The sequence below is a fragment of the Colobus angolensis genome, unplaced genomic scaffold (assembly GCF_000951035.1).
Source record: "Colobus angolensis palliatus isolate OR3802 unplaced genomic scaffold, Cang.pa_1.0 Scaffold54, whole genome shotgun sequence".
Classification (NCBI taxonomy): Eukaryota; Metazoa; Chordata; class Mammalia; order Primates; family Cercopithecidae; genus Colobus; species Colobus angolensis.
Genome location: NW_012118932.1, coordinates 2,674,443 through 2,702,378, shown reverse-complemented (window position 1 = coordinate 2,702,378; position 27,936 = coordinate 2,674,443). Strand labels below are relative to the sequence as shown.

Below are 27,936 nucleotides of genomic sequence, written 5' to 3'. Positions count from 1 at the left end.
CTCCTGACCTCGTGATCCGCCCGTCTCGGCCTCCCAATGTGCTGGGATTACAGGCTTGAGCCACCGCGCCCGGCCCGTATATACTTCTTATAATACAAAAGGCCAATAGAAATAAAACATTTACATCTATACCAGCGGCACACAGAACATTTTGCTTTAAAGTATCATGTGTATATTCTATGCTTTTAGCTGTATTTTCTATTTCAACAAAGAGCATAGCAAGCAATTATTCAGTTTTATTAGTTTTTCCAAGTTATGACTAAATAAATTATGTTAGTATCTATCTATTTTCCTTCTTCATTCACCTTTTCTGAATTTATCATAAAAAGCAAAAGAGAAATTAAGTTTTTTTTTTTTTTTTTTGAGGCGGAGTCTCGCTCTGTCGCAGGGACTGGAGTGCAGTGGCCGGATCTCAGCTCACTGCAAGCTCCGCCTCCCGGGTTTACGCCATAAGAGAAATTAAGTTCTAATAATCCAATAATGTGAGCCTGAAAGGAAGCTGCCCTACTGAGAAAATGACCCGACAAAGAAAAATTACTGTGCTGACCTCACATTATCTTCAGAAAAATATATTGTATAGATTTATAAAATTTTTGAGGTATTACAAACTACAACAGTCCACATAAGACATAAAACTTTCTACTCCTTAGGCTATTTCAATCACATCATACAAAATATTATCTATTCAGTTGAATTCCAGATCTTGGAATCATCTGAAATACACTTGTAATTTATGAAGCACAAAGTGAGGTTTAAAAACTATCTGGAAATTCCCTGAGGAAGAAAGTATTGTTTTTTTTATTTTTAATTTTTGTGCGTACACAGTAAGTGTATCATATTTATGGGAGAAAGAAGATTTTTTTTTTCTTTTTTTGAGATGAAGTCTTGCTCTGGTCGTCTAGGCTGGAGTTCAGTGGTATAATCACAGCTCACTGCAACCTCTGCCTCCCTGGGTTCAAGTGATTCTCCCACCTCAGTTTCCCAAGGAGCTGGGATTACAGATGCGTGCCACCATGACCGGTTAATTTTTATATTTTTAGTAGAGACAGGGGTCTCGCCATGTTGGCCAGGCTGGTCTTGAACACCTGACCTCAAGTGACCTGCCCACCTTGGCCTCCCAAAGTGCTGGGATTACAGGCATGAGCCACCATGCCCAGCCAGAAGGTCTTTTTAAATAGTTGATTTTGATAAAACTGTGTGCAAAAATTCCACAGAAGTATAGGTAATAGCAAATGTGTGGTAACCCACGGTGACTACAACAAAAAAGGTGCCCTAAAAGTAATCCATAAACAATCCCCCAAATCTTCATATTTGAATCACTGGATTCCTGAATTTTTTAAATTAACTCACCAATATCATAAATACAGTCTTTTACTCAAAGTCCAGTAAAATAAATTAAGCTGGACAGAGAACTGGATTTTGAGATACTTTAAGAAATTTAAATTCCAAATTTTTAATATTAAAAAGCAGAAGATTATTCTACATAACATTTAAAAGATTACTCTTCTTTCTTCTCCCTTCTGTCTAGTTCCTTATCTATCACATAGTAAATACTTAAAGACTTTAGTCACAAGGTTTGGACTTCCGTTGCTGATTGGCTGATTGAGACAGGGTCTCCGTTACCCAGGCTGGAGTGCAGTGGCACAACGCAGAGGCTCAATGCAGCCTCAATCTCTTGGCCTCGAGCAGTCTTCCTGCCTCAGCCACCTGTGTAGCTGGGGCTACAGGCACCACACCACCGCACCTGACTAATTTTTGTATTTGTTTTTTGTAGAGATGGGGTTTCACCATGTTGCCCAAGCTGGTCTCAAATTCCTGGGCTCAAGCATTCTGCCTGCTTTGGCTTCCCAAACTGCTGGGATTAGAGGCATGAGTCACAATGACTGGCCTTATATGCTATATTCTTGTACAAGTCAGAATTTTACTAGTGTTTTTGGCAAAACGTTCTTCAACAGGATGTGAAAACGATATTAATTTGCTATCCATAATTTTTCCTAATGTAAGTGTTTCAGGAAGTTCTTTTAAAGTGAAGTATTTTTTCATAGTTGAAGCTGTATTTTGTTCTATCAAAATAAAGATGGTTTGGAATTTTCGCAGCAAGAAAAATGCCATAGGATACTTGAGGAAGAGTTGAGAGTTCCAGGTTTTGCATCTCAATTTGTTCACAAACCAGCTGTGTGACTTTGAAAGAGTGACTATCTCTCTGAAGCTCCATTTCTTTACTGAAAATAAGGGTGTTCTACAGTCTATGATTCTAATCAATAACTGCCATTTCACTATGGATAGATGGCATCTCCTTTAAAAATAGCCTAATTTCCAAAGGCAGTGGTTTTTCACTTTGTAAATAGGAGGTAATGTTTACAATTGAAAATTTAACCATGATTCCTCACTTGATTTTAGCTGCATTTTAATATCCATGCCAATGTAATTCAGAAAATAAATAATAATGAAAAGGTTCATGTATAAGTCAAAATTAATTTCCTTCTATTGTCCTAAATGGCAGTGCAATATTCCACTAACACTTACTATGTTTCATTTTGAAGTCTGAGCCCATCTCTCATTGGAGTAGTCCATGGAAGTTCATTTCTTTTCTTCTTAACATAATGGTACGTTTCTATGGATTCACTGTATTTTCACTTTGCTAAACTCTAAGTAGGTTGTTTTGAAATCTGAAGGCTAAAATTCAATTCTGCCATTATACCATGAAACCACACTGGTAATTTTTATTATAAAGACTCACCAGTCAAGCTGGTTTTTTTGCTTTTTTTTTCCCCCCCAACTTCTACTCTGGCTACAGAAATTTGTCAGGAAAGGCTTAAAAGACTACTACTGTCTTACTTTTTAGAGCTTAGAAAATGTAATTTTAATTTTTCATTTTCACTTTAGCTAGAAACATTATTTCTAACCACACCACTTGAGTTGGTCCTCCTATATTCATGTACTATTCTTTTTTTTTTTTTTTTTTTTTTTTTATTTATTAAGAGACAGAGTCTCACTGTGTCACTCAGACTAGAAGTGCAGCAGCACAATCTTGGCTCACTACAACCTCTGCCTCCTAGGTTCAAGCGATTCTCCTGCCTCAGCCTCCCAAATAGCTGGGATTACAGGCATGCGCCACCACATCAAGCCAATTTTTTCTATTTTTAGTAAAGACAAGGTTTCACTGCATTGGCCAGGTTGGTCTCAAACTCCGGACCTCAAGTGATATACCCACTTCAGCCTCCCAAAGTGCTGGGATTACAGGCATGAACCACCACGTCCAGCCCACGTATTATTTTTAAAGCTCTCTAAACTCAGGTTTAACATCAAATATAATCATTCTTCTTTCCATTTTATATTCACTCTCAGGTTCAGAAAAATTATTTTGAATAAAACCATCTACCATGTAAACATCTGTCAATATCAAATTCTGGGGAAATGCTCAATAAATCACTGACATTCAGAAATGTCAGTGAATGCTTTTTTTTTTTTGAGACAGAGTCTCACCCAGGCTGGAGTGCAATGGAGCAATCTCGGCTCACTGCAGCCTTTACCTCCTGGGTTCAAGCAATTCTCCTGCCTCAGCCTGCCGCGTAGCTGGGATTACAGGCATGCACCACCAGGCCAGGCTAAGTTTTGTATTTTTAGTAAAGATGGGGCTTCACCATGTTGGCCAGGCTGGTCTCAAACTTCTGACCTCAAGTGATTCACCCGCCTCAGCCTCCTGAAGTGTTGGGATTACAGGCATGAGCCACTATGCCCACCCAGTGAATGTTTTTTCTATATAACTTTGACACCAAGACATAAAAATAATTACACTAGAAATCCATTTAATAAAACATTAAATTTTTCCATTTACCAAAAATGTACACAAAGTTAAACTTACCAGGAAATTATATTTACTAACGTCCATTTTAAAAAAATAAAAACAACCTTCTTTATCATTAAATTCATATTCTGGTCAAGTAATAAAATAAACACATTATAACCAATAATAGTAAATCAACCAGAATCCAACTACTACTCATATTACAGAATTTTGACTACTTTTTTATTTTTGGCAAAAATAGAGGCATCCTTGAATAAAAGATTAATCACTGATACCCAGAAGAATGATCCTGTGACAACCAATCTTTCAGTTGAAGCTATAATGTCTGAAGTTATTTCATTTTAGTATATTACTACATGAGAAAATACAACGAAATATTTTATACATTTTTTAACAGACATTTAACAGATTTATATTTTATAAAAATTTGTTTAGCAACACCTTCAAAGTTTTTGGTAGCCATCAAGTTTACAATAAAAGAGCATCAGCTGCCACAACTTCACATATGAAAAAAATCCCATTTCCTAAAACTCCTGTTTCATTGAAGTTATTGCAAAGATCTAAAGATCAGGATCACCTAGCTTAAAGATTCATAAACGTTTTGTTCACAAAGGGCAGGGAAAAAAAGATTCATAAGTGATATGGACTGGTTCTGTCACTACCCAAATCTCACCTTGAACTGTAATCCCCACGTGTCGTGGGAGGGGTCTGGTGGCAGGTGACTGGGTCATGCGGGTGGTTTTCCCCACGCTGTTCTCAGGATGGTGGGGGAGTTCTTAGGAGATCTGATAGTTTAAAAGTGGCAGTTTCCCTGAGCTCGCTCTCTCTCTCCTACCACCTTTGTAAGGAGGATGCCTGCTTCCCCTTCCGCCATAATTCTAAGTTTCCTGAGGCTTCCCCAGCCATGGAGAACTGTGAGTCAATTAAAACTCCTTTCTTTATAAATTACCCAGTCTCAGGTAGTATATTTTTATAGCAGTGTGAACATGGACTAATACAGAGAACTGGTACCAGCAGAGTGGAATACTGCTATAAAGATAATCTGAAAATGTGGAAGCCACTTTGGAAATGACTAACAGGCAGAGGTTGGAACAGTTTGGAAGGCTCAGAAGGCAGGAAGACGAGGGAAAGTTTGGAACTTCCAAGAGACTTGTTGAATGCTTTTGACCAAAATGCTGATACTGATATGGACAATGAAGTCCAGGCTGAGGTGGTCTCAGATGCAGATGAAAAACTTATTGGGAACTGGAGCATATGTCACTCTCACTATACTTTAGCAAAGAGACTGGCAGCATTTTTGCCCCTGCCCTAGAGATCTGTCCTTAAACTTGAAAGAGATGATTTAGGATATCTGGCAGAAGAAATTTCTAAGCAGGAAAACATTCAAGAGGTGACTTGGCTTTTCCTGAAAGCATACCGTTATATGCTTTCACAAAGAGAAGATATGAAATTGGAACTTAGTTTAAAAGGGAAGCAGAGCATAACAGTTTGGAAAATTTGCAGCCTGACCATGAGGTATAAAAGAAAATCCATTTTCTGAGGAGAAATTCAAGCCAGCTGCAAAAATTTGCGTAAGTAATGAGGAGCTGAATGTTTACATCCAAGACAATGGGAAAAATGTCTCCAGGGCATGTAAGAAATCTTTGAGGCAGCCCCTCCCATCACAGATCCAGAGACCGAGAGGGAAAAACAGTTGTGGGCCAGGGCCCAGGACCTTGCTGCTCTGTGCAGCCTTGGGACTTGGTGCCCTGCGTCCCAGCCACTCCAACTCCAGCCATGGCTAAAAGAGGCCAAGGTACAGCTCGGGCCACTGCTTCAGAGTGGGCAAGCCCCAAGCATTGGTGGCTTCCATGTGGTATTAGGCCTATAGTACATGTAAGATGAGAATTTAGGTTTGGGAACCTCCAACCAGAATCCAGAGGATGTACAGAAACGCTTGAAGGTCCAGGCAGAAGTAGTCTGTGGCAGGGGAAGAGCCCTCATGGAGAACCTCCCCTAAGGCAGTGCAGAAGGGAATGTGAGGTTGGATCCCCCACATACAGTCCCCACTGGGGCACTGCCTAGTGGAGCTTTGAGAAGAGGGCCACCATCCTCCAGACCCCAGAAAAGCAGATCCACCAAGAGCTTGCACCATGCACCTGGAAACACTGCAGGCACTCAATGCGAGCCCATGAAAGCAACACAGGGGCTATACCCGCAGAGCCACAGAGATGCAGTTGCCTAAGGCCATAGGAACCCACCCCCTGCATAGCCTGCCCCGGAATGTGAGACATGGAGTCAAAGGCGATTTTAGAGCTTTAAGATTTAATGACTGCCTGGCTGCATTTCGAACTTGTGTGGGGCCTGTGACCCCTTTGTTTTGGTCATATTTTCCCATTTGGAATGGGAACATTTACCCAATGCCTGTACCTCCACTGTATCTTGGAAGTAACTAACTGGCTTTTTATTTTACAGGCTCATAGACGGAAGGGACTTGCCTTGTCTCAGATGAGACTGTGGACTTGGACTTTTGAGTTAACGCTGGAATGAGACAAGACTCTGGGGAACTGCTGGGAACACGTGAAAAGGACATGAGATTTGAGAAAGGTCAGGGGTGAAATACGGTCTGGCTCTGTGTCGCCACCCAAATCCATCTTAAATTGTAATCCCCACATGTTGAAAGAGGGGCCTGGTGGGAGGTGACTGGATCATGGGAGTGGTTCCCCCATGCTGTTCTCATGATACTGAGGGAGTTCTCACAAGATATAACGATTGAAAAGTGGCAATTTCCCCTGAGCACTCTCTCTCTGCCGCCTTGCGAAGAAGGTGCCTGCTTCCCCTTCACCTTCTGCCACGACTGTTCCCCAGCCACGGAGAATTGTGCATCAATTACAACTCTTTTCTTTATAAACTACCAAGTCTCATGTAGTATCTTTATAACAGTGAGAAAATGGACTAATACAATAAGCAAACACTAAGTCAAAATGTACATAAACATCATATAGAGGAGAAACCAAAAAAGAAAGCTCACTTGTCCTATTCACCTATCATATTCATAATTTGTACTCAAATCTATTTTATGACAAATACAGGAGGTAGACCATATTCAAAATTTATTTACTATAATGAGCTAGCCAGCCACTATAGACCAAGCATTATAAAAATTTTCCTTGCTTCCTTATTTAATCTTTGCTTACTTTTAGAATTTAGAATTAATGATGTTATTCTTCACCTGCTTCTAAAGGGCATCTATCTTCAATAGCCTGGGTTCAGGAAAGTTTCTATGGAATTTACAGAAGTTAAAGAATTATGAAGGAGAGAGCTGTCAAATCACAGAGAAAGTCGGAAAATCAAAACTATGTACAGATCAAGACTAGTATTTGAAATATATTACCTGTTCCAAGTTTTGAAGGCATTGCTGGCTCGTTTGAACAGATATCCTTCCATAACTATGCCATTTGCAGCATCTACATTATATTCTAACTTAGAATCATCACTGGAGAAATCCTAGACAAAACAACATATAAACAAGTTCATATGACTTGACTAAGTTTCCTAGACAAGAAATGGATCCTAAGGAAAGAGTTCAAAAGGAAGAAAAGGTTTATATTAAGACAGTTACAACAACAATATTAATAAGAAAAATGAAGGGAGACTTAAATGATCAATAATAAATAAATGTTTCAATACATTAAAGTATTTGACTTTAGCGGATTATTTTATGCAATACTTATTGTGATGACCTAAGGACAGATAATTATATAGAATATAATGCAAAACAGAAAATAAATCAATATAAACTGTATCTACATTGTGATTAAAAGCACAAAATAATACGTATACAAATAAACAAGAGAAACAACTAAATACTACACAGGCTATTATGTTTAAAATTATCACAATTTTTTTTTTTTCTTTTTTGAGACAGAGTCTCACTCTGCTGCCCAGTGTGGAGTGCAATGAAGTGATCTCAGCTCACTGCAACCTCTGCTCCTGGGTTCAAGTGATTCGCCCGTCTCAGTCTCCCATGTAGCTGGAATTACGGACATACGCCACCATGCCCAGCTAATTTTTGTATTTTTGCAAAGACAGGGTTTCACCATGTTGGCCAGGCTGGTCTTGAATTCCTGACCGCAGGCGATCTGTCTGCCTCAGCCTCCCAAAGTGCTGGGATTACAGGCGTGGGCCACTGCACCCAGTCCATCACAATATTTTATGGTGATATGTGTTAACAATTTTTTTAAAGTATATGGTTATATTTAATTGGGATTATTTAAAGTTACCACTATTTTCTAAATATATTACTACCGTGATAGTTTTTTGTATTTGTTTTTTTGGGTTTTTTTGAGACAAAATCTCACTCTGTTGCCCAGGCTGGAATGCAGTGGCGCAATCTCAGCTCACTGCAACATCTGCCTCCTGGTTCAAGTGATACTCCTGCCTCAGCCTCCTGAGTAGCTGGGACTACAGATGTGTGCCACCATGCCCAGCTAATTTTTGTATTTTTAGTAGAGACAGGGTTTCACCATGTTAGCCACGCTGGGCTCAAACTCCTGACCCTCAAGTGATTCACGTGCCTCGGCCTCCCAAAGTTCAGGGATTATAGGCATGAGCCATTGTGCCTGGGCATGGTAGTTCTTGAATCTGACAGTGTCTATGGCATTTTTTCCTAAAATAAAATTTAGTTTTCAAAGGAAATGGATCTTAGTCTACAGTTTGAAGTGGGCAAGTTGAACTCCCCTTTTTATGAGTACTATGAAATCACTCATAGTCTTCTTCAAGGGTCCTAATGATCTAAATCTTCAACTGAATGTAATGTAAACTTTCAATTTTCTTCCAAACATTCATGAAGTTTGAAAATCAGAAATTCAATATTTAAAATATTGCCTAACAAACTTCCAAAGCATTTTGAGCAAAACTCCAAGACCGCTCTCTTCAGCAAATTTAAAACTCTAAAGCCAGTCCCATAACTTTTAAAATTCCTCCTGGACCAATAATTAAAATTAGAATTCTACCCTACTAAGGAGTAGTAAACTTCCTGTCTTGGGAAACATTCTGGCAGCATCTACTGAGATGCTGGGGCCCTGCACTGGAGGGGAGGCAGAGTGACAACCATGTAAGGGCCCTCCAAATTTAAGAGAATACTAAGTCAGGAACAGGAAACAGACTAAATTCAGAACTTTAAAAGAGAAAAAAATAATAATAATAACCTTTCCTGACACCTTTGAAGCTCTGACCACGACAAGACGTGATAATCCAAAGTAATCAAATGAAGCAGAATCTGTAAACGACTTGCTATATTTCTTCCTACTTTTGCTTTGGGGAAAAAAAAAAATCAGGGAAACTTTAATTCCCTCATTTAAAATTTATTTGAGACTATAATTTATTTAATTATACGGACAGAATTAAGTAAGCAATAAATATAATTGACTTTGTTAACATTCTAAAGGTTTCGTTTGTAACATCTGCAGTTTTTCATAACCTTGGTCAACTTAAAAGACTTCCTTGAAAGTGCAGTGCATTACAAGTGTTTCTCTAATTTTTAACTATATTTCTTGAGATAAACTCTCTTCGCTTTAATTACTATTAATATCAACTAACATTTTGTAGTACTTAAAATGTGACAGATTTCATAATTTTAGCAATGAAATATGTTGGACGAAAGACATAGTGTTAGAATCTCCTTAAATACATTGATGACCTGACAAATCAGGAAGGAATATTCAAAGGCAAGAGACTGAGTGAGAAATGGAATTCAAAGAGGTAAGGAGAGCAAGGACATTTGCCTATCAGGAGAACTTGAATTTTGGTGTGAGGTCCAGGGAACACAATGTAAAACCAAGGTTGGTCAAAGGGGAATCTAATAGAAACTTCCCTTTGAAGTAGCAAACAAGACAAGAAAAGCCACTACTATCACTTTCACTCAAGATCACGATGAAACTCACAGCCAGCAAAACAACACAAAAAAGTACAAGATTGGAAAGAAAGGAAAAACTATCATTATTGGTAGATAAGACTTTCTACATGCAGCATCCAAAATAATTGAGAGATAAATCAATATTAAAAGAGATTATTGGTTACAAAATCAATACAGAAAAATCAATTTTATCACAGACGGAACAGTGGTAAAATAAATAAATTTAAAGATAACATTTAGAATACAAATGTCTAGGAATAAATCTAACAAAAGATGTACAAGAAAAATCATAAAACTTTATGAAAGTCATTAAAGAAAACTTAAATAAATGGAGAACACACCAAGTGCATAGAATCAAAGATATAATAAAATAAACAAATCAATTTTGACTCATAGAAGCTTGAAGGAGGAAAGGTAGGAAGATTTGCTATTACATATCAAGAATTTGCTTGCCAGGAACAGAATGACAAACATTCATGTTCTCACTTATTTGTGGGATCTAAAAAATAAAACAACTGGACTTGGGGAGCTGGAGAGTAGAAGGATGGTTACCAGAGGCTGGGAGGTGTAGTGGGCACTGGGGGTGTGGGCGAGTGGGAATGGTTAATGGATACAAAAAACAGAATGAATGAGACCTAGTATTTGATAGCACAACAGGCTGACTACAGTCAAAATAATTGTACATTTAAAAATAATTAAAAGAACGTAATAGGATTGTTTGTAACACAAAGGATAAATGCTTGAGGGGATGGATATCCTGTTTTCCATAATGTGATTATTATGCATTGCATGCCTGTATCAAAATATTTCATGAACCCCATAAATAATACCACCTGCTATGTACTACCAAAAACTAAAAATGAAAAATAAAAATGAAATAAAAAAAATTTTAAAAGCATTTGATCAACAATTAAGCAACCTGGTGGGAAAATGAGATAAAGACTAATAGTTGGCCGGGCGTGGTGGCTCAAGCCTGTAATCCCAGCACTTTGGGAGGCCGAGACGGGCGGATCACAAGGTCAGGAGATCGAGACCATCCTGGCTAACACGGTGAAACCCTATCTCTACTAAAAAATACAAAAAACTAGCCGGGCGAGATGGCGGGCGCCTGTAGTCCCAGCTACTCGGGAGGCTGAGGCAGGAGAATGGTGTAAACCCGGGAGGCGGAGCTTGTAGTGAGCTGAGATCCGGCCACTGCACTCCAGCCTGGGCGACAGAGGGAGACTCCGTCTCAAAAAAAAAAAAAAAAAGACTAATAGTTCACAAATAGGATATCCAAATGACCAATGAATATAAGATGCCCATTAGTCACTAAAGAAATCACTTTAAAGCCAAAAATAATTAAGACAGCATAGTATCAACAGTTTAGACAAAAAGACAGTGAAACAGAATAGAGAAACTGAAATGGACCTCACGTATGTGATATATAACACAGGATATACCACAGAGCATTTGGGAAAGAGCAAACTTTCTAATAACTCATCTGGATCAACTGACTACCAGTGGGAGAATTAAAGGAAACGATCTCTACCTTACACCACACACAAAAACCCAATTAAAGATCTAAAAATGAGCACAGTGGCTCACACCTGTAATCCCAGCACTTTGGGAGGCTGAGGTAGATGGATCACCTGAGGTCAGGAGATCAAAACCATCCTGACCAAAAAGGCGAAATCCCATCTCTACTAAAAATACAAAAATTAGCTGGGTATGGTGACACGCAGCTCTAATCCCAGCTACTTGGGAGGCTGAGGCAGAAGAATCACTTAAACCCAGGAGGAGGAGATTGCAGTGAGCGGAGATCGCACCACTGCACTCCAGCCTGGGCGACAGGACCAAAAAAAAAAAAAAATCTAAAAAGTAAATCTGTAATACAAGATATATCTCTTCATGATCTTGAAATGGAAAGGATTTATTGAACAAGACACAAAAGCATCAACCTTAAGACTGATAAAAATAAGCTATATGAAAATTAAAAACACATATGCCTCAAATGTATTATTAATTTGATCAAACAGTGAGGCAGCCTGGTGGAAAAATGAGAGAAAGATTAACAGACGTTTTACAAGTAACATATGCAAAAGACCAACAGATGTAAGAGAAGGTGCTTAAGCTCATTAGTCACTAAAGAAGTGAAAACTACAAGAAGATGTCAGTATCTACTGACCAAATCGGCCAAAATCTAAAAGTCTCATACATAATATAATGAGGTGGCAAATAGGAACTCTCATACAGTGCTGTCTGCTAAGATAGTGTAATATTTTGAAAAACAATGTAGCATTATCTGCTTATGCTAAATGATCTACTAAAGCTAATACACCTTCTAACTCAGCAGTTTTACTCCTAGGTATAAATATATCAGAAACGCAAAATGCATGCATGTATCCACACATGAATGTTCAAAGCATCACTGTTTCTCCAACTGATCAATTTAAATTTTCGAAAAATCTAAATAACTACATGAGACATACTTTCCCTTAGTTTTCAGTGGATTTTTTTTTTTACCTGTAATGCAGCCTTGTGTCAGCATTTAAGGGCAGAAAAGAGGTGAGCATTCATAATGAGCAAAAAGCAGCACTATTTTCTTTAAAGGAAAACAATTGAATATTATTTAAAATCAAGTAAGTTATTCTTAGAGTTAATAATTTACCATTTTGAACCTTCAGTACAACACTGAACTGTGTTCACAATAGGAAACGATATTAAAAGATGTGTACTGTTTATTAAATAATTCAACGAAATATTCAAATATTCCTACAAATACCATGATATCTCATTTTAATTAAAAACAATTGGTCCCAATTTCTAGCAATCTTTTCATGATCATGTCATTAAAATTCGTTACCCATCAAAACATCAGACTGTACACTTTAATTACGTAAAATTTTTATTTGTCAACTTAAAATAAAAAGTTACCCAAACAAAAGTTAATCGAACTTTAAACGAAACAAAATAAAACGTGGAGTTTGTCTCACCTGACACTAACTAGAAAGTAACTAACTTAAAGGTGGTCTTGTAGAAATCTTTCCTTTTTTAATCATTTTTCTTTGAGCATTAATACTCCATCATCAATTAAATTTTTCTTACTTTTACTACTGATTTTGTTTTCTTTTTCCACTGACATCTTCTATATCAGATCTAGTTTACTGGTATTTTAAACTCTAAATAAACCATTAAAAAGTTGATTTTACTGCTCAATACCAAGAAAACAGACTTCTTAAAGCAATGCTAGAAGGCATCCTGTACGTACTTATATTTCTATATTCAACTTCAACACTCTCCCTTTATTTTCAGATAACTACAGAAAAAGTACCACTGACGACATAAGAAAGTTGAGTCGCAGGCATGTCACACTCAACTCTTTTAGCATGAAGAAATAAAAACTGGTTTAATATTTGAATTCTCATTTTTAAAAACATTATTTTCAAAGTCAGTTCTGCTAGGTTGAGGCAATTTAACAGGCAATGCAAGTGAAGCTTTAGCATCTCGTCACAGAGAGGAAAGGCTGCCTTGCAGTGACTGCAGTTGGAAAGTCTATCAGGCCAAACACGCATGTTGACACTAAGATGCATCCACACCCCCTGCCCCGCAGCACACACATAGACACACTCTTTTACAGGGAGTCGGTGGTATCCTAAATGTAATTATGAATAGTGTTTTAAATTCTAACTAAAGGCCACTTTTAGCTTAGTTAAGGCTCTAAGAGATTTAAATTTTTATAAACTGATTCAAGGAGCATAGCTTTCAAAGATCCGAAAAAATAACAAAATACATCCCTTAAAATCTGAAGAACATTTCGCTCTTCAAAAACAGAAGAGGAATTTATCTGCACAATTATTAGAACAACTCAAAAGATGTGTTCCAATACAATGACACCTTGCATAAACCAACAACCAAGCGATTGTATAAAACGGAATTAATTTTTAATTTCCCCTGAGGTACCTTTTGTTGAATGGTGGAATGTTTTTGCTCCATTTCTCTTTTCTCCTTTGCTGCATCCACAACCAGTCGATCCAACTGTAAAAAGGGAAAAAGAGAAAACTGCAGACTTAAAAAAAGTATGGATTATTTTTCCAAACCATATTCCAAATTATTTCACAGATAAATAAAAAAATCACTCAATTCAAGCTTATTTAAAAAGGTTTTGGCTAAACTTTGAAGTAGAAGTTCGTATTTTTTTCTGCTATCAAGTTCTCTTTGAGAAGATCCATATCTCCATTAGAAAAAAATATTTCCAAGAATAGTCATGGTGCCATACATACATGATTGGAGGCCTTGCCACAGGTACCCTAGTGATACACTTTCAATCCTTAAATAAGGAAAATGACTCTAGCTTAAGCTGCCTGCTGACCTACTAAGCAATTCTGGTAGTTAAAATCAAAGATACGAAGAAGACACTAGTGACTTCTTTCCCAAATAGCAAAAAGTAGTGTAGCTAAACTAGTACTAACCAGCTAAACCAGCTCTCACAAATTCACTCTAACAGCTACTTCCAATCATTCAAGATGTTTCTTCATGTTTTCAGGTTGGCTCCCTAACGTCATAATCAAATCTAAAAAGAAGAAAAAATAATTCACCAGATAAAAGAGAAAGCTAAAAATAATAAAAGAATAGTAATCATTCATAAGACCAAGGTAGGAAATCAGCAATTATTAAGGCTCATTTTTAAAAGTTCAAAAAACTTAATAAAACTATAAAACCCGGCCGGGTGCAGTGGCTCACGCCTGTAATTCCAGCACTTTGGGAGGCCAAGGTGGGCGGATCAGGAGGTCAGGAGTTCAAGAACAGCCTGGCCAACATAGTGAAACTCTGTCTCTCCTAAAAATACAAAAAATTCTCTAGGCGTGGTGGCAGGTGCCCATAATCCTACCTACTCGGGAGGCTGAGGCAGGAGAATTGCTTGAATCCAGGAGGCAGAGGCTGCAGTGGGCTGAGATCGCGCCACTGCACACTAGCCAGGGTGACAGTGCAAGGCTCCATCCCCCACCCCACCCCCCAAAAAATACACATATATAAAAAACCCATTTATTTCTTGTTCCTTTGCGTTAGAAAGGATATCCATCATAAGGGAAGTATTCGATTTCTGGTAATATGTCACAAGAAATGCACTGGCTTCTTGAAATCATATTTGCTAAACTAACAATAATTGGGTTATACATTATTAATTATGAGGGTTTCATTGTCTAGACTACGATGATGCTTTCCAACTCTGAACCTCCATCACCCATAAATGATTAACACATGTTTGATAAATGAAAAAATTAAAACATACATATCAGATCAGCAGGAATATGGAGAAAGATAAGCGTTAAATGTCTATAAACATTTTAAGTTGTATCTTTTGAAAACTAAATTTTTAAAGTCTCTTTCAAAAAAGCTATTTGATCCTTTATCACAAATGATTTTTTTCTACAGAAGAATAATTCTAGTCAGATAATATTACCGAATAGCAAAAAAGATTAACCAAAAAAATACCCACAATAAAACAGATCTATCACTATTATAAAGTACGTGATACAGCTGGCAACCATCCTACTCTAGGCTCTAATACACACACACCTTAGTGACATGTAGCATTGATTTAGTGGGTAATGCTATACATGGTGCACTAGAAAAATATATTCTCACACAAATTTCTTATGCAGAATGAGTGGGACTAACCATCCTATGGTTTTTATGGCTCTGAGTGGCATATAAATATTATTCATTCATTCAGACTGAAATGCAGCAAAAGGGAGCCCTCAAATTCAAAATATTTACAAATATGCACACATATACTTTACATATGAATTCTGCAATGTAGGTGATGGTTTTCTGCCTGTCTAATTGGTAAGAAATGTCTCTTGAAGCCAGGCGCGGTGGTTCACGCCTGTAATCCCAGCACTTTGAGAGGCCGAGATGGGCCGATCACGAGGTGAGGAGACTGAGACCATCCTGCCAAACATGGTGAAACCCCGCCTCTACTAAAAATACGAAAAAAAAATTAGCCAGGCGAGGTGGCGGGCGCCTGCAGTCCCAGCTACTCGGGAGGCTGAGGCAGGAGAATGGTGTGAACCCAGGGGGCGGAGCTTGTAGTGAGCCGAGATCGTGCCACTGCACTCCAGCCTGGGCGACAGAGCAAGACTCCGTCTCAAAAAAGAAAAAGAAAAAGGAAAAAAGAAATGTCTCTTGCATCCCTAACCCCACTGCTATTACAACAGGAAAGTGGGGACAATTCTCCCTCTCTGATGGGGAAAAAGAATAAAGAAAAAATATCTTTCGTGATGGTGGGGGTTTGGGAAAAGGCATGAGTTGGGGAAATGTGAAGACTGGCCGAGTCTGATCTTCTAGACGTTGGGAAATGTATCGGGAAGATAACTTGCAGCACAGTAAAAAGGATCCCGTGTTTGTGTTAGTACTGGACATTATCAATTTTAATAGGTTCCTATCACTAAGCAGGTATCCCTGGTCCTTCTGTGTTTTAAATCCCTTCCACTCCCACCAACCTCAGATACCATCACTTCTCTTTCTCCTTTTCAACGTCTCCCTCTTGAACTACCATCTGCTTTTAAGTTGGTGCAAATCATTCTACCTTAATAAAACCACTAACCCATACTCTTTCTCCAGCTACCACATTCTTTCCCTCTTTCCTTCACAACACAACTTCTTTAAAATACTACCACCTTCTCTATTTGTCCCTTCCATATTCATCTACCCACTGTAATTCAGCTTCTACTGCCCGAGTCCCCAGTGCCATGGAAACAGCATCTCTCACAGAGGTAACAACTTTCGCTGCTAAATCCAACAGGTATTTCTCAGTCCTAGGTTTACTTAACTTTCTAATAATCGAAGCTGACAACCACTCCTTCCCTTTGAAACACTCTTCCTGGCCTACAATCCCAGTCTCCTGTTTTTCCACTCCCTCACTCATCTACGTCCTAGCACAGCTTCTCTTACCGAGCCATCTCAAAATTCAGTCCTTCTTAGGTCCCTGCCCCAAGTCAGCTTTTTTTTTTTTTAACTCAATACCAGTGGACCTCAACCTTAACTTACAAAATAAAAATTTTTATGTATGGTGTCTAGGCAACTAGATTTTTAAAAAACAGCTCTATGATTCAGAGATATCTAACTCACCCCCCATCAACTCACCCACTCTTGTGGTTGCAATCAGCAACTATATGCTACTGATTTAGTCTATCTCCCTCTTTTGAGCTCCACAAATATCCACTTACACGTCTTATCCTCACAAATCAATATATTTAAGCATGAACTCATCACACCCTTCCACCCTCAAATGGGCTGTATATTAACCCTCAAATCTAACCATTTCTATCTCTACTGCTATGACCTTAGTTTCAGATGCCATTATCTACTAATTATGAAAAGAATATCGCAATTGGCCACCTCCGACCCGGACATCTTATCGACTAGGCACTACAGGCTCTGGGGCTTAGATGTTTTTCAAGGACCTGCAGACTTATTTGAGATCTGGGGTGGGGGTGGGGGACCTATAAAACTAAAATGATTAAATGTTTTAAAAATACATAATTTTTTCAGCTAGCCAACTGCAATTCAACTCACACTGCTTTTATAAATTATACTGAATATAAGACGAGAGCGCAATCTCATATTTGATAGTATGTGAGGAATGTCTAAAACCTAGGAAGGTCTCTCCTTCCCCCCAAGTCCAGCTTACATGTCCTGTCTATATGTTCCTGCAACACTTTGACCCTTCCCTATATGGTGGAAAAGGCCAGCTGTCCCTCAATATCTGTTTTCTCCTTCTTCCTTAACAATGGAACCCCTAAATTCTAGCAGGTCACATGGCTACCTGGCATTAAGGTTAATTTCCCTTGCAGCTATTGTGACCCTGTGACTAAGGACTTGGCATTGGGATGTATATAGAACTGATATATACAATTTCTAGGAAATGTGCTTAAAAAGAGAAAATGTATCTTTCATTCTCCTTTCCTTCTTCCTATTAGCTGGAATTTGGGTATGATAGCTAAAGCTTGATTAGCCACTTTGAACTATGAGGTAGAATAAAAAAACATAAGCCTGCACTCCTGCTAACCAAGTTGCCATCATACCATGTCTTTGACTTTACATAAGAGAAATAAAACTCTCTTTTTTAAACTACTAATATTCTCAGTTTTCTATTATTTGCAAACAAGCCTCATCCCAACTGTTACACACACACAAAGTATTTAGCACAGAGATTAAGAGTGTGGTGACTTGTTGGCTTCTCGCAAGAGACTAAGTTCTATAGAGGCAGAAAACAGAATACATGTAATCCACGGCATATGCCCTACATGTCCTTCCCCTGTCTCAACACACACACACACACACACACACACACACACACACACACACCAGAATTCACATATACTCTGGTCAGTAAATGCAATTCCCATTCCACTCTTACCTTTTTCCTTAAACTCAATTTTTCTTTTCCTTTTTTTTTTTTGAAACAGAGTTTCCCTCTGTCACCCAGACTGAAGTACAATGACCCAATCTTGGCTCACTGAGAACTCCACCTCATACCTCAGCCTCCCGAGTAGCCGGGATTACAGGCATATGCCACCACACTCAGCTAATTTTTTTATTTTTAGTAGAGACGGGGTTTCACCACGTTGGCCAGGCTGGTCTCAAACTCCCAGCCTCATGTAATCTGCACGCCTCAGCCTCCCAAAGTGCTGGGATTACAGGCATAAGCCACTGTGCCTGGCCTAAACTCTATTTTTCATCATCAGTCCCCTCCTTTTGGGAACTAAACTGAAACATCTTGAGAAAGAAAATCACCTAAAAATCGACAGTGTTAAATAAAGAATGCTCGTCAACAAAAAACAAAGTCCCCGAACAGATCTAATATAATGTTATGATCAGATATGAAAAAATAGTTTGAACATAATGACATTTTTATACATATAAAATTTGTATGTATATGTATAGAGCTATTACACATAGCCATAGATAGCCACATGTGACTGTATGAAATGAGAAAGTTCCTAAGAGCTCTACAGTTTTAAGATTCTAAAATTTTTTTATTCAAATAACAAGACACAAGTAAAGAAAATAAAAAAGAGCTCTAACTCAACTGAAAAGCAAATTGGAACAATAACTCAATTATCCAAATGTACGAAATTTAAAAATAAGTCCAGTTATGTAGACTGCAAAACACACACTTTGTTTTTATATTTTTTATTTTATTTTAGTTTATTTCTTTTGAGACGGAGTCTTGCTCTGTCGCCCAGGCTGGAGTGCAGTGGCATGATCTTGGCTCACTGCAACCTCCGCCTCCCAGGTTCACGCCATTCTCCTGCCTTAGCCTCCTGAGTAGCTGGGACTACAGGTGCCCACCACCAAGGCTAGCTAAGTTTTTTTTTATTTTTAGTAGAGACGGGGTTTCAACGTGTTAGCCAGGATGGTCTCGATTTCCTGACCTTGTGATTCACCTGCCTCGGCCTCCCAAAGTGCTGGGATTACAGGTGTGAGCCACTGCGCCCGGCCAGACTTTGTTTTTAAATTCTCCTTTTCAATACTTTCATATACAAACCATAACATAAGGTTCTTTTTACCTTTGATTTCATTTTTTGGGTATACCCAAAATGCAAACATTTGGGTATTATAACCCATATATAAATCTGCTATAGCATCCAACTTCATTCTTCATTAAATAAATAAAACATCAAGTCCTCCTTGATATAGTTTGGCTGTGTCCCCACCCAAAATCTCATCTCAAATTATAATCCCCATAATTCTCATGTGTCAAGAGAGAGATCAGGTGGAGGGAACTGAATTATGCGGGGGGTTCCCCCCATGCTGGTTCTCGTGATAGTGAGTTCTCACGAGATCTGATGGTTTTATAAGTGTTTGGTAGTTTCTCTTGCATTCATTCTCCCCTCCGCTGCCTTGTGAAGAAGATGCCTTGGTTTCCCTTTGCCTTCTGCCATGATTGTAAGTTTCCTGAGGCTTCCCAGCCATGCAGAACTGCAAGTCAATTAAACCTCTTTCCTTTCTAGATTACCCAGTTTGAGGCAGCTCTTTATAGCAGTGTGAGAAGAGACTAACACACCTCCAATATGCTAAATTTCTTTAAAAATACAAATACCAGTATATAAAACAGAATCAAGAAATACACCGCAACATTACCTGTGCACCAAGATCCTTCATGTAGGGTCCAAGTTCACTAAACAGATCATATCCTTGATGAAAGAAGGCCAAATGGGCATACATAAATGACAACATCTAAAGGGGGGGAAAAAAGGTGACCATTTTAAAATCTACTCCTAGATAGACATTCTGAAATATTTTATATATATATAAAAGACAGGGTCTTGCTCTGTCACCCAGGCCTGGCATGCAGTGGCACAAACACAGTTCACTGCAACCTGTACCTCCCAGACTCGTGATTCTCCCACTTCAGCCTCCTAAGTAGCTGGGACCACAGGCATGTGCCACTATGCTCAGCTAGTTTTTGTAGAGACAAAGTCTTGCCATGTTACCCAGGCTGATCTCAAACTCCTGGGTTCCAGCAATCCTCCCACTTCCACCTCCAAAAGTGCTGGGATTACAGGCGTGAGCCACCATGCCCAGTTCATCAAACCTATTCGAAAATTAAACTGAGTCATCTGTTTTAAAAGAGTATTTCAAAAATATTTTCAAATACAATGAAAATAAATTTTATTTAAAAGAAATTCCCCAGTGGTTTAAAATTTTTTAAATGCTCCAAAATTTTAGTTGTTTAGACTATATCTAGGTGATCCAAATGTATACAGCAGATTCAAACAATCCAATTTTCAATAATTCTACTATTTTCCTAGGTCCATTATAAAGTATTTATGTGCTCCTTCAACCAAGCTCACTGACAAACCTTAAACTGCAAAAAAAAGCAAAAAGATAAGAGAAATATAAAGTGCTCAAAACACAAACACCACAATCTACTAGAGCACCAAGCACACCGAGCACAGCCTGAAGTAGGAGAACGCTGGTTTTCTCTCAAGATACCAAAATAAAATGAGTCGACTGAATTTGCCAATATGGAAGTTTCTTTACATTCATTCCACGAATCTAAAAAGCTGACATTAATGAGCAGAGATTTGTCCAAGTTTTCCCACATTTTACCTATTTTAAAGAGAAAAATCACCCTCATTTTAATTAAGTTTTTACATGGAAGGAATTATATAATTAAATGAATACTGAAAAAATATTCTAAACATCCATGTTATTTTTAACAAGTGGCATCTGTTCAATTTTCTGAAGTCTAAAATAGGTCATAAAGTCCTTAATACTCAAAAATCCTCCAAAAAAAACTACTTAAAAAAAAAACCATTAAAACACAGAGGCAAAAGGATAAAACTCAGAAGAGGAAAATTATTCTGGAATTAGATAATAGTGATCATTGCACAAATTTGTGAATAAAAACTGATAAATTATTTTTAAAAGTTAATTAACAATTTAAAAAGAGGGATGGGATTAATAGCTAGGACTACATAAAAATATAAAATATGCCTGTACCTCAAAATGCAAAACGAGCATATTAAAAGACAAATGATAAACTAGGGAAAAACACATGACAAAGAATTAACAGTCTTAAGATGTAAGAGATGTTGCAAATCAACATGAAAAAGATGAACACTCCAACAGAAAAAAAGACAAACGACATATGAGGTATCTAACTGGCCAAAAGACACGGAAAAACGTTCAAACTCATTTGTATTAACACAATGCAAAACTGAATAATGAGATCATGCTTTCTATCCAACAAACTAGGGGCAGCATGGGGGAAAAAACTGGAATGCTCAGTGTTGGTAAAATGTGGAGAAAAACCCATTTTCACACAATATTAGAGGAAATATTGTATAACTCTTGAAATTTGACAATATTTTTCTAAAGTCTTAATCCTTTGACTATATAATATCTTCTTTATAAATATATCCTAAGAAAATAATAGGATTATTCATTAGAATGATGAGGACAAAGCTATGTTTTAATGTCAAAAACAAGGAAATTATTTGAATATCCATTAAGAGGTGAAATTAATTTATGTTATATTCCTTCAAGGTCAGTAAACTATGACCTGCAAACTTTATTAGGCCTCACCACCTTTTTGACAGTCCATGAGCTACGAATGGTTTTTACATCTTTAAATGATTTAAAGACAATGAAAATAAATGAAATTTATGATATGTGAAAATTACATGAAATTCAAATTTGTGTTTATTTATAAAGTTTTATTGGAACACAGCAATGGCCATTCATTTACATATTGTCTTTCTCATTATAATAGCACAGTTGAATAATTCCAACAGAGACCATGAGGCCTGTAAAACCTACCATATTTACTACCTGGACTTTTACAAAAAACATGTGCCAAACCTTAGGATATTCAGGTGGTAGAATTCTACCTGGCCACAAAAGCCATCATTAAATAAAGGATATTTAATGACATATAACTTTGCAGTGTATTAGTGAAAAGTTATAAAATAGTATGTAGGAATGATTCCCATTAAAACATTAAATGTGATTTTAAAAGGCATATATTCAAGTTCATGTACACACACACACGCACACACAAGGACGGACACAGAGAGTAAAAAGACGAAGATGTATGCCAAGATACTAACAGAGGCTTCCCCTTGGTAGCAGAACTAGTAAGTCGTTTTTATTTTTCTTCATACACATTCTAATTTTCTACAATTAATACACATTACTATCAATCTCGAAAACAAGTGGGGTATAAACGTTATCTTTTAAAAAACAGGAAGTACAATGTGTTTACCTGATAATTTATAACACAAATATATACATACAATTTAGAAAAAAAGCTAGGTGGGGACAAGGATCTAAGGCTACTTAAACATAGCCTTTTGGGGGAAAAGTCAGTCAGTAATTCAGAGTTGAGAGATTATTACTAAAGTTACCAAAATATAAAGATATGATATGCCATACCGTATCATGCCCTGCACACTTCTTCGTCAGCTTTTTCTGAGACAGAGTTTGCTCTTGTCACCTAGGCTGGACTGCAATGGCACGATTTCGGCTCACTACAAACTCCACCTCCTGGGTTCAAGCAATTCCCCTCAGCCTCACGAAGTAGCTGGGATTACACGCGCCCGCCACCACACCCAGCTAATTTTTTTGTATTTTTAGTAGAGATGGGTTTTCACCATGTTGGCCAGGCTGGTCTTGAACTCCTGACCTCAGGTGATCCATCTGCCTCAGCCTACCAAAGTGCTGGGATTACAGGCATGAGCCACCACAGACAGCCTTCATTAGCTTTTAAGACCAAAAAAATGGCTCCCCACCACAAAAAAAAAAAAAAAAAAATCATTGTCATGGGGTGAAGAGGCTCAGGGAAAAATGTGATCCCCCAATTTCATCCCCCTGGTTCTGTAACTGCATACCAAAGAACAAACCAAAAGACTGATCCACCATCAACTCTAAGGGAAAAATTCTCCAAATGATACTATTCATATAAATCCTCAATCTCAAATATTTTTAAAGTCCAAATAATGCCAAAAATTATAGAGAAAAACGTAAATATGTTGAAAGAGGTTGGGCAAAAAAATTTTAAAGCAAAACAAGTGAGAAAAAATTCAAAACCTAAGTGTAACAGTTTTTTATGTTCATAACTTTTGAAACGAATTCTGAAATATTCTCACAGGTTTTTACACCAAACATTTTTAGTTATTCACCAAATGGTACTGGGCATCTAGTGCATGTAAAGCAACATATTAGGATAAAAGAAAACAAAAACGTTTAACAGTAGAGAGCGTACTTTTATGGACCTCACAGTGTATCAACAGATGAGACACACAAACAACTCTAACACGAAGGAGACAAAAAAGTCCAGTGCCACATAAGAAATACAGATGAAGACCAAAAAGAAGAGCAATCATAAACCTTATCATGTATATAGCAGATGTTCTTTCAACACCTAAATATGTACATTTAGTTTCATATTAAAATATTTAAAACATCATTTCAATTAATATCTTACTGATTTTAGGATTTCTGATCTCCTTTTTGATTGAAGAACATTAATCTAAGGGAAAACACATGTGGTTAATCACCCATGCATTATTTTAAAGCTAATCCATAATGCAATATTATAAAACTTATTTTAATGGTTTAACACTTTTCCAAAAAGCAAATGGAAACAAAGTTCAAGCTTTTTCATCCTTCAACTATCCTTTTGCAAAACACAGTTAAGACAAACATTCCAGTGAAATTCTCATACATTTCTGAGCTAGAAGAAAAACTGGTTATTTAAATGATATTAGAGTGATGGAACTATTTTGACATTTGAAACTCTGGGAATTCCATCTTTTTCCCACCCTCTTTATCTCTTTGCTCATCAAAGTTCAACATACACCCTAAATGCACCTTCTCATCGCTCTACCACTATCACCGTCCAGACTGCTGCAAAGGCTAAGAAGCAGTCTCTTCTCTGCTTCCATTCTCGACTCCTACAATCCATTACACACACAGCAACCAGGCAGCCTTTTTTTTTTTTTTTTAAGTTTTTTTTTATTTTTAGTAGAGACGGGGTTTCAACGTGTTAGCCAGGATGGTCTCGATTTCCTGACCTTGTGATTCACCTGCCTCGGCCTCCCAAAGTGCTGGGATTACAGGTGTGAGCCACTGCGCCCGGCCAGACTTTGTTTTTAAATTCTCCTTTTCAATACTTTCATATACAAACCATAACATAAGGTTCTTTTTACCTTTGATTTCATTTTTTGGGTATACCCAAAATGCAAACATTTGGGTATTATAACCCATATATAAATCTGCTATAGCATCCAACTTCATTCTTCATTAAATAAATAAAACATCAAGTCCTCCTTGATATAGTTTGGCTGTGTCCCCACCCAAAATCTCATCTCAAATTATAATCCCCATAATTCTCATGTGTCAAGAGAGAGATCAGGTGGAGGGAACTGAATTATGCGGGGGGTTCCCCCCATGCTGGTTCTCGTGATAGTGAGTTCTCACGAGATCTGATGGTTTTATAAGTGTTTGGTAGTTTCTCTTGCATTCATTCTCCCCTCCGCTGCCTTGTGAAGAAGATGCCTTGGTTTCCCTTTGCCTTCTGCCATGATTGTAAGTTTCCTGAGGCTTCCCAGCCATGCAGAACTGCAAGTCAATTAAACCTCTTTCCTTTCTAGATTACCCAGTTTGAGGCAGCTCTTTATAGCAGTGTGAGAAGAGACTAACACACCTCCAATATGCTAAATTTCTTTAAAAATACAAATACCAGTATATAAAACAGAATCAAGAAATACACCGCAACATTACCTGTGCACCAAGATCCTTCATGTAGGGTCCAAGTTCACTAAACAGATCATATCCTTGATGAAAGAAGGCCAAATGGGCATACATAAATGACAACATCTAAAGGGGGGGAAAAAAGGTGACCATTTTAAAATCTACTCCTAGATAGACATTCTGAAATATTTTATATATATATAAAAGACAGGGTCTTGCTCTGTCACCCAGGCCTGGCATGCAGTGGCACAAACACAGTTCACTGCAACCTGTACCTCCCAGACTCGTGATTCTCCCACTTCAGCCTCCTAAGTAGCTGGGACCACAGGCATGTGCCACTATGCTCAGCTAATTTTTGTAGAGACAAAGTCTTGCCATGTTACCCAGGCTGATCTCAAACTCCTGGGTTCCAGCAATCCTCCCACTTCCACCTCCAAAAGTGCTGGGATTACAGGCGTGAGCCACCATGCCCAGTTCATCAAACCTATTCGAAAATTAAACTGAGTCATCTGTTTTAAAAGAGTATTTCAAAAATATTTTCAAATACAATGAAAATAAATTTTATTTAAAAGAAATTCCCCAGTGGTTTAAAATTTTTTAAATGCTCCAAAATTTTAGTTGTTTAGACTATATCTAGGTGATCCAAATGTATACAGCAGATTCAAACAATCCAATTTTCAATAATTCTACTATTTTCCTAGGTCCATTATAAAGTATTTATGTGCTCCTTCAACCAAGCTCACTGACAAACCTTAAACTGCAAAAAAAAGCAAAAAGATAAGAGAAATATAAAGTGCTCAAAACACAAACACCACAATCTACTAGAGCACCAAGCACACCGAGCACAGCCTGAAGTAGGAGAACGCTGGTTTTCTCTCAAGATACCAAAATAAAATGAGTCGACTGAATTTGCCAATATGGAAGTTTCTTTACATTCATTCCACGAATCTAAAAAGCTGACATTAATGAGCAGAGATTTGTCCAAGTTTTCCCACATTTTACCTATTTTAAAGAGAAAAATCACCCTCATTTTAATTAAGTTTTTACATGGAAGGAATTATATAATTAAATGAATACTGAAAAAATATTCTAAACATCCATGTTATTTTTAACAAGTGGCATCTGTTCAATTTTCTGAAGTCTAAAATAGGTCATAAAGTCCTTAATACTCAAAAATCCTCCAAAAAAAACTACTTAAAAAAAAAACCATTAAAACACAGAGGCAAAAGGATAAAACTCAGAAGAGGAAAATTATTCTGGAATTAGATAATAGTGATCATTGCACAAATTTGTGAATAAAAACTGATAAATTATTTTTAAAAGTTAATTAACAATTTAAAAAGAGGGATGGGATTAATAGCTAGGACTACATAAAAATATAAAATATGCCTGTACCTCAAAATGCAAAACGAGCATATTAAAAGACAAATGATAAACTAGGGAAAAACACATGACAAAGAATTAACAGTCTTAAGATGTAAGAGATGTTGCAAATCAACATGAAAAAGATGAACACTCCAACAGAAAAAAAGACAAACGACATATGAGGTATCTAACTGGCCAAAAGACACGGAAAAACGTTCAAACTCATTTGTATTAACACAATGCAAAACTGAATAATGAGATCATGCTTTCTATCCAACAAACTAGGGGCAGCATGGGGGAAAAAACTGGAATGCTCAGTGTTGGTAAAATGTGGAGAAAAACCCATTTTCACACAATATTAGAGGAAATATTGTATAACTCTTGAAATTTGACAATATTTTTCTAAAGTCTTAATCCTTTGACTATATAATATCTTCTTTATAAATATATCCTAAGAAAATAATAGGATTATTCATTAGAATGATGAGGACAAAGCTATGTTTTAATGTCAAAAACAAGGAAATTATTTGAATATCCATTAAGAGGTGAAATTAATTTATGTTATATTCCTTCAAGGTCAGTAAACTATGACCTGCAAACTTTATTAGGCCTCACCACCTTTTTGACAGTCCATGAGCTACGAATGGTTTTTACATCTTTAAATGATTTAAAGACAATGAAAATAAATGAAATTTATGATATGTGAAAATTACATGAAATTCAAATTTGTGTTTATTTATAAAGTTTTATTGGAACACAGCAATGGCCATTCATTTACATATTGTCTTTCTCATTATAATAGCACAGTTGAATAATTCCAACAGAGACCATGAGGCCTGTAAAACCTACCATATTTACTACCTGGACTTTTACAAAAAACATGTGCCAAACCTTAGGATATTCAGGTGGTAGAATTCTACCTGGCCACAAAAGCCATCATTAAATAAAGGATATTTAATGACATATAACTTTGCAGTGTATTAGTGAAAAGTTATAAAATAGTATGTAGGAATGATTCCCATTAAAACATTAAATGTGATTTTAAAAGGCATATATTCAAGTTCATGTACACACACACACGCACACACAAGGACGGACACAGAGAGTAAAAAGACGAAGATGTATGCCAAGATACTAACAGAGGCTTCCCCTTGGTAGCAGAACTAGTAAGTCGTTTTTATTTTTCTTCATACACATTCTAATTTTCTACAATTAATACACATTACTATCAATCTCGAAAACAAGTGGGGTATAAACGTTATCTTTTAAAAAACAGGAAGTACAATGTGTTTACCTGATAATTTATAACACAAATATATACATACAATTTAGAAAAAAAGCTAGGTGGGGACAAGGATCTAAGGCTACTTAAACATAGCCTTTTGGGGGAAAAGTCAGTCAGTAATTCAGAGTTGAGAGATTATTACTAAAGTTACCAAAATATACAGATATGATATGCCATACCATATCATGCCCTGCACACTTCTTCGTCAGCTTTTTCTGAGACAGAGTTTGCTCTTGTCACCTAGGCTGGACTGCAATGGCACGATTTCGGCTCACTACAAACTCCACCTCCTGGGTTCAAGCAATTCCCCTCAGCCTCACGAAGTAGCTGGGA

At 37.2% G+C, this 27,936-nt stretch overlaps 1 protein-coding gene across 1 annotated transcript in view; it reads right to left on the bottom strand.

Annotated features, from left to right (window-relative positions):
* The window catches only part of ACAP2 (ArfGAP with coiled-coil, ankyrin repeat and PH domains 2), a 183,984-nt gene that overhangs the window by 39,832 nt on the left and 116,216 nt on the right, over window positions 1-27,936 (bottom strand). The window contains exons 7-11 of the mRNA XM_011961204.1: window positions 23,686-23,730; window positions 19,836-19,931; window positions 13,647-13,721; window positions 12,210-12,221; window positions 7,182-7,294 (exon numbers count right to left, since the gene is read on the bottom strand). Coding sequence (XP_011816594.1) covers window positions 7,182-7,294; window positions 12,210-12,221; window positions 13,647-13,721; window positions 19,836-19,931; window positions 23,686-23,730 — 341 coding nt within the window. The remainder of the gene's footprint in view (window positions 1-7,181; window positions 7,295-12,209; window positions 12,222-13,646; window positions 13,722-19,835; window positions 19,932-23,685; window positions 23,731-27,936) is intronic.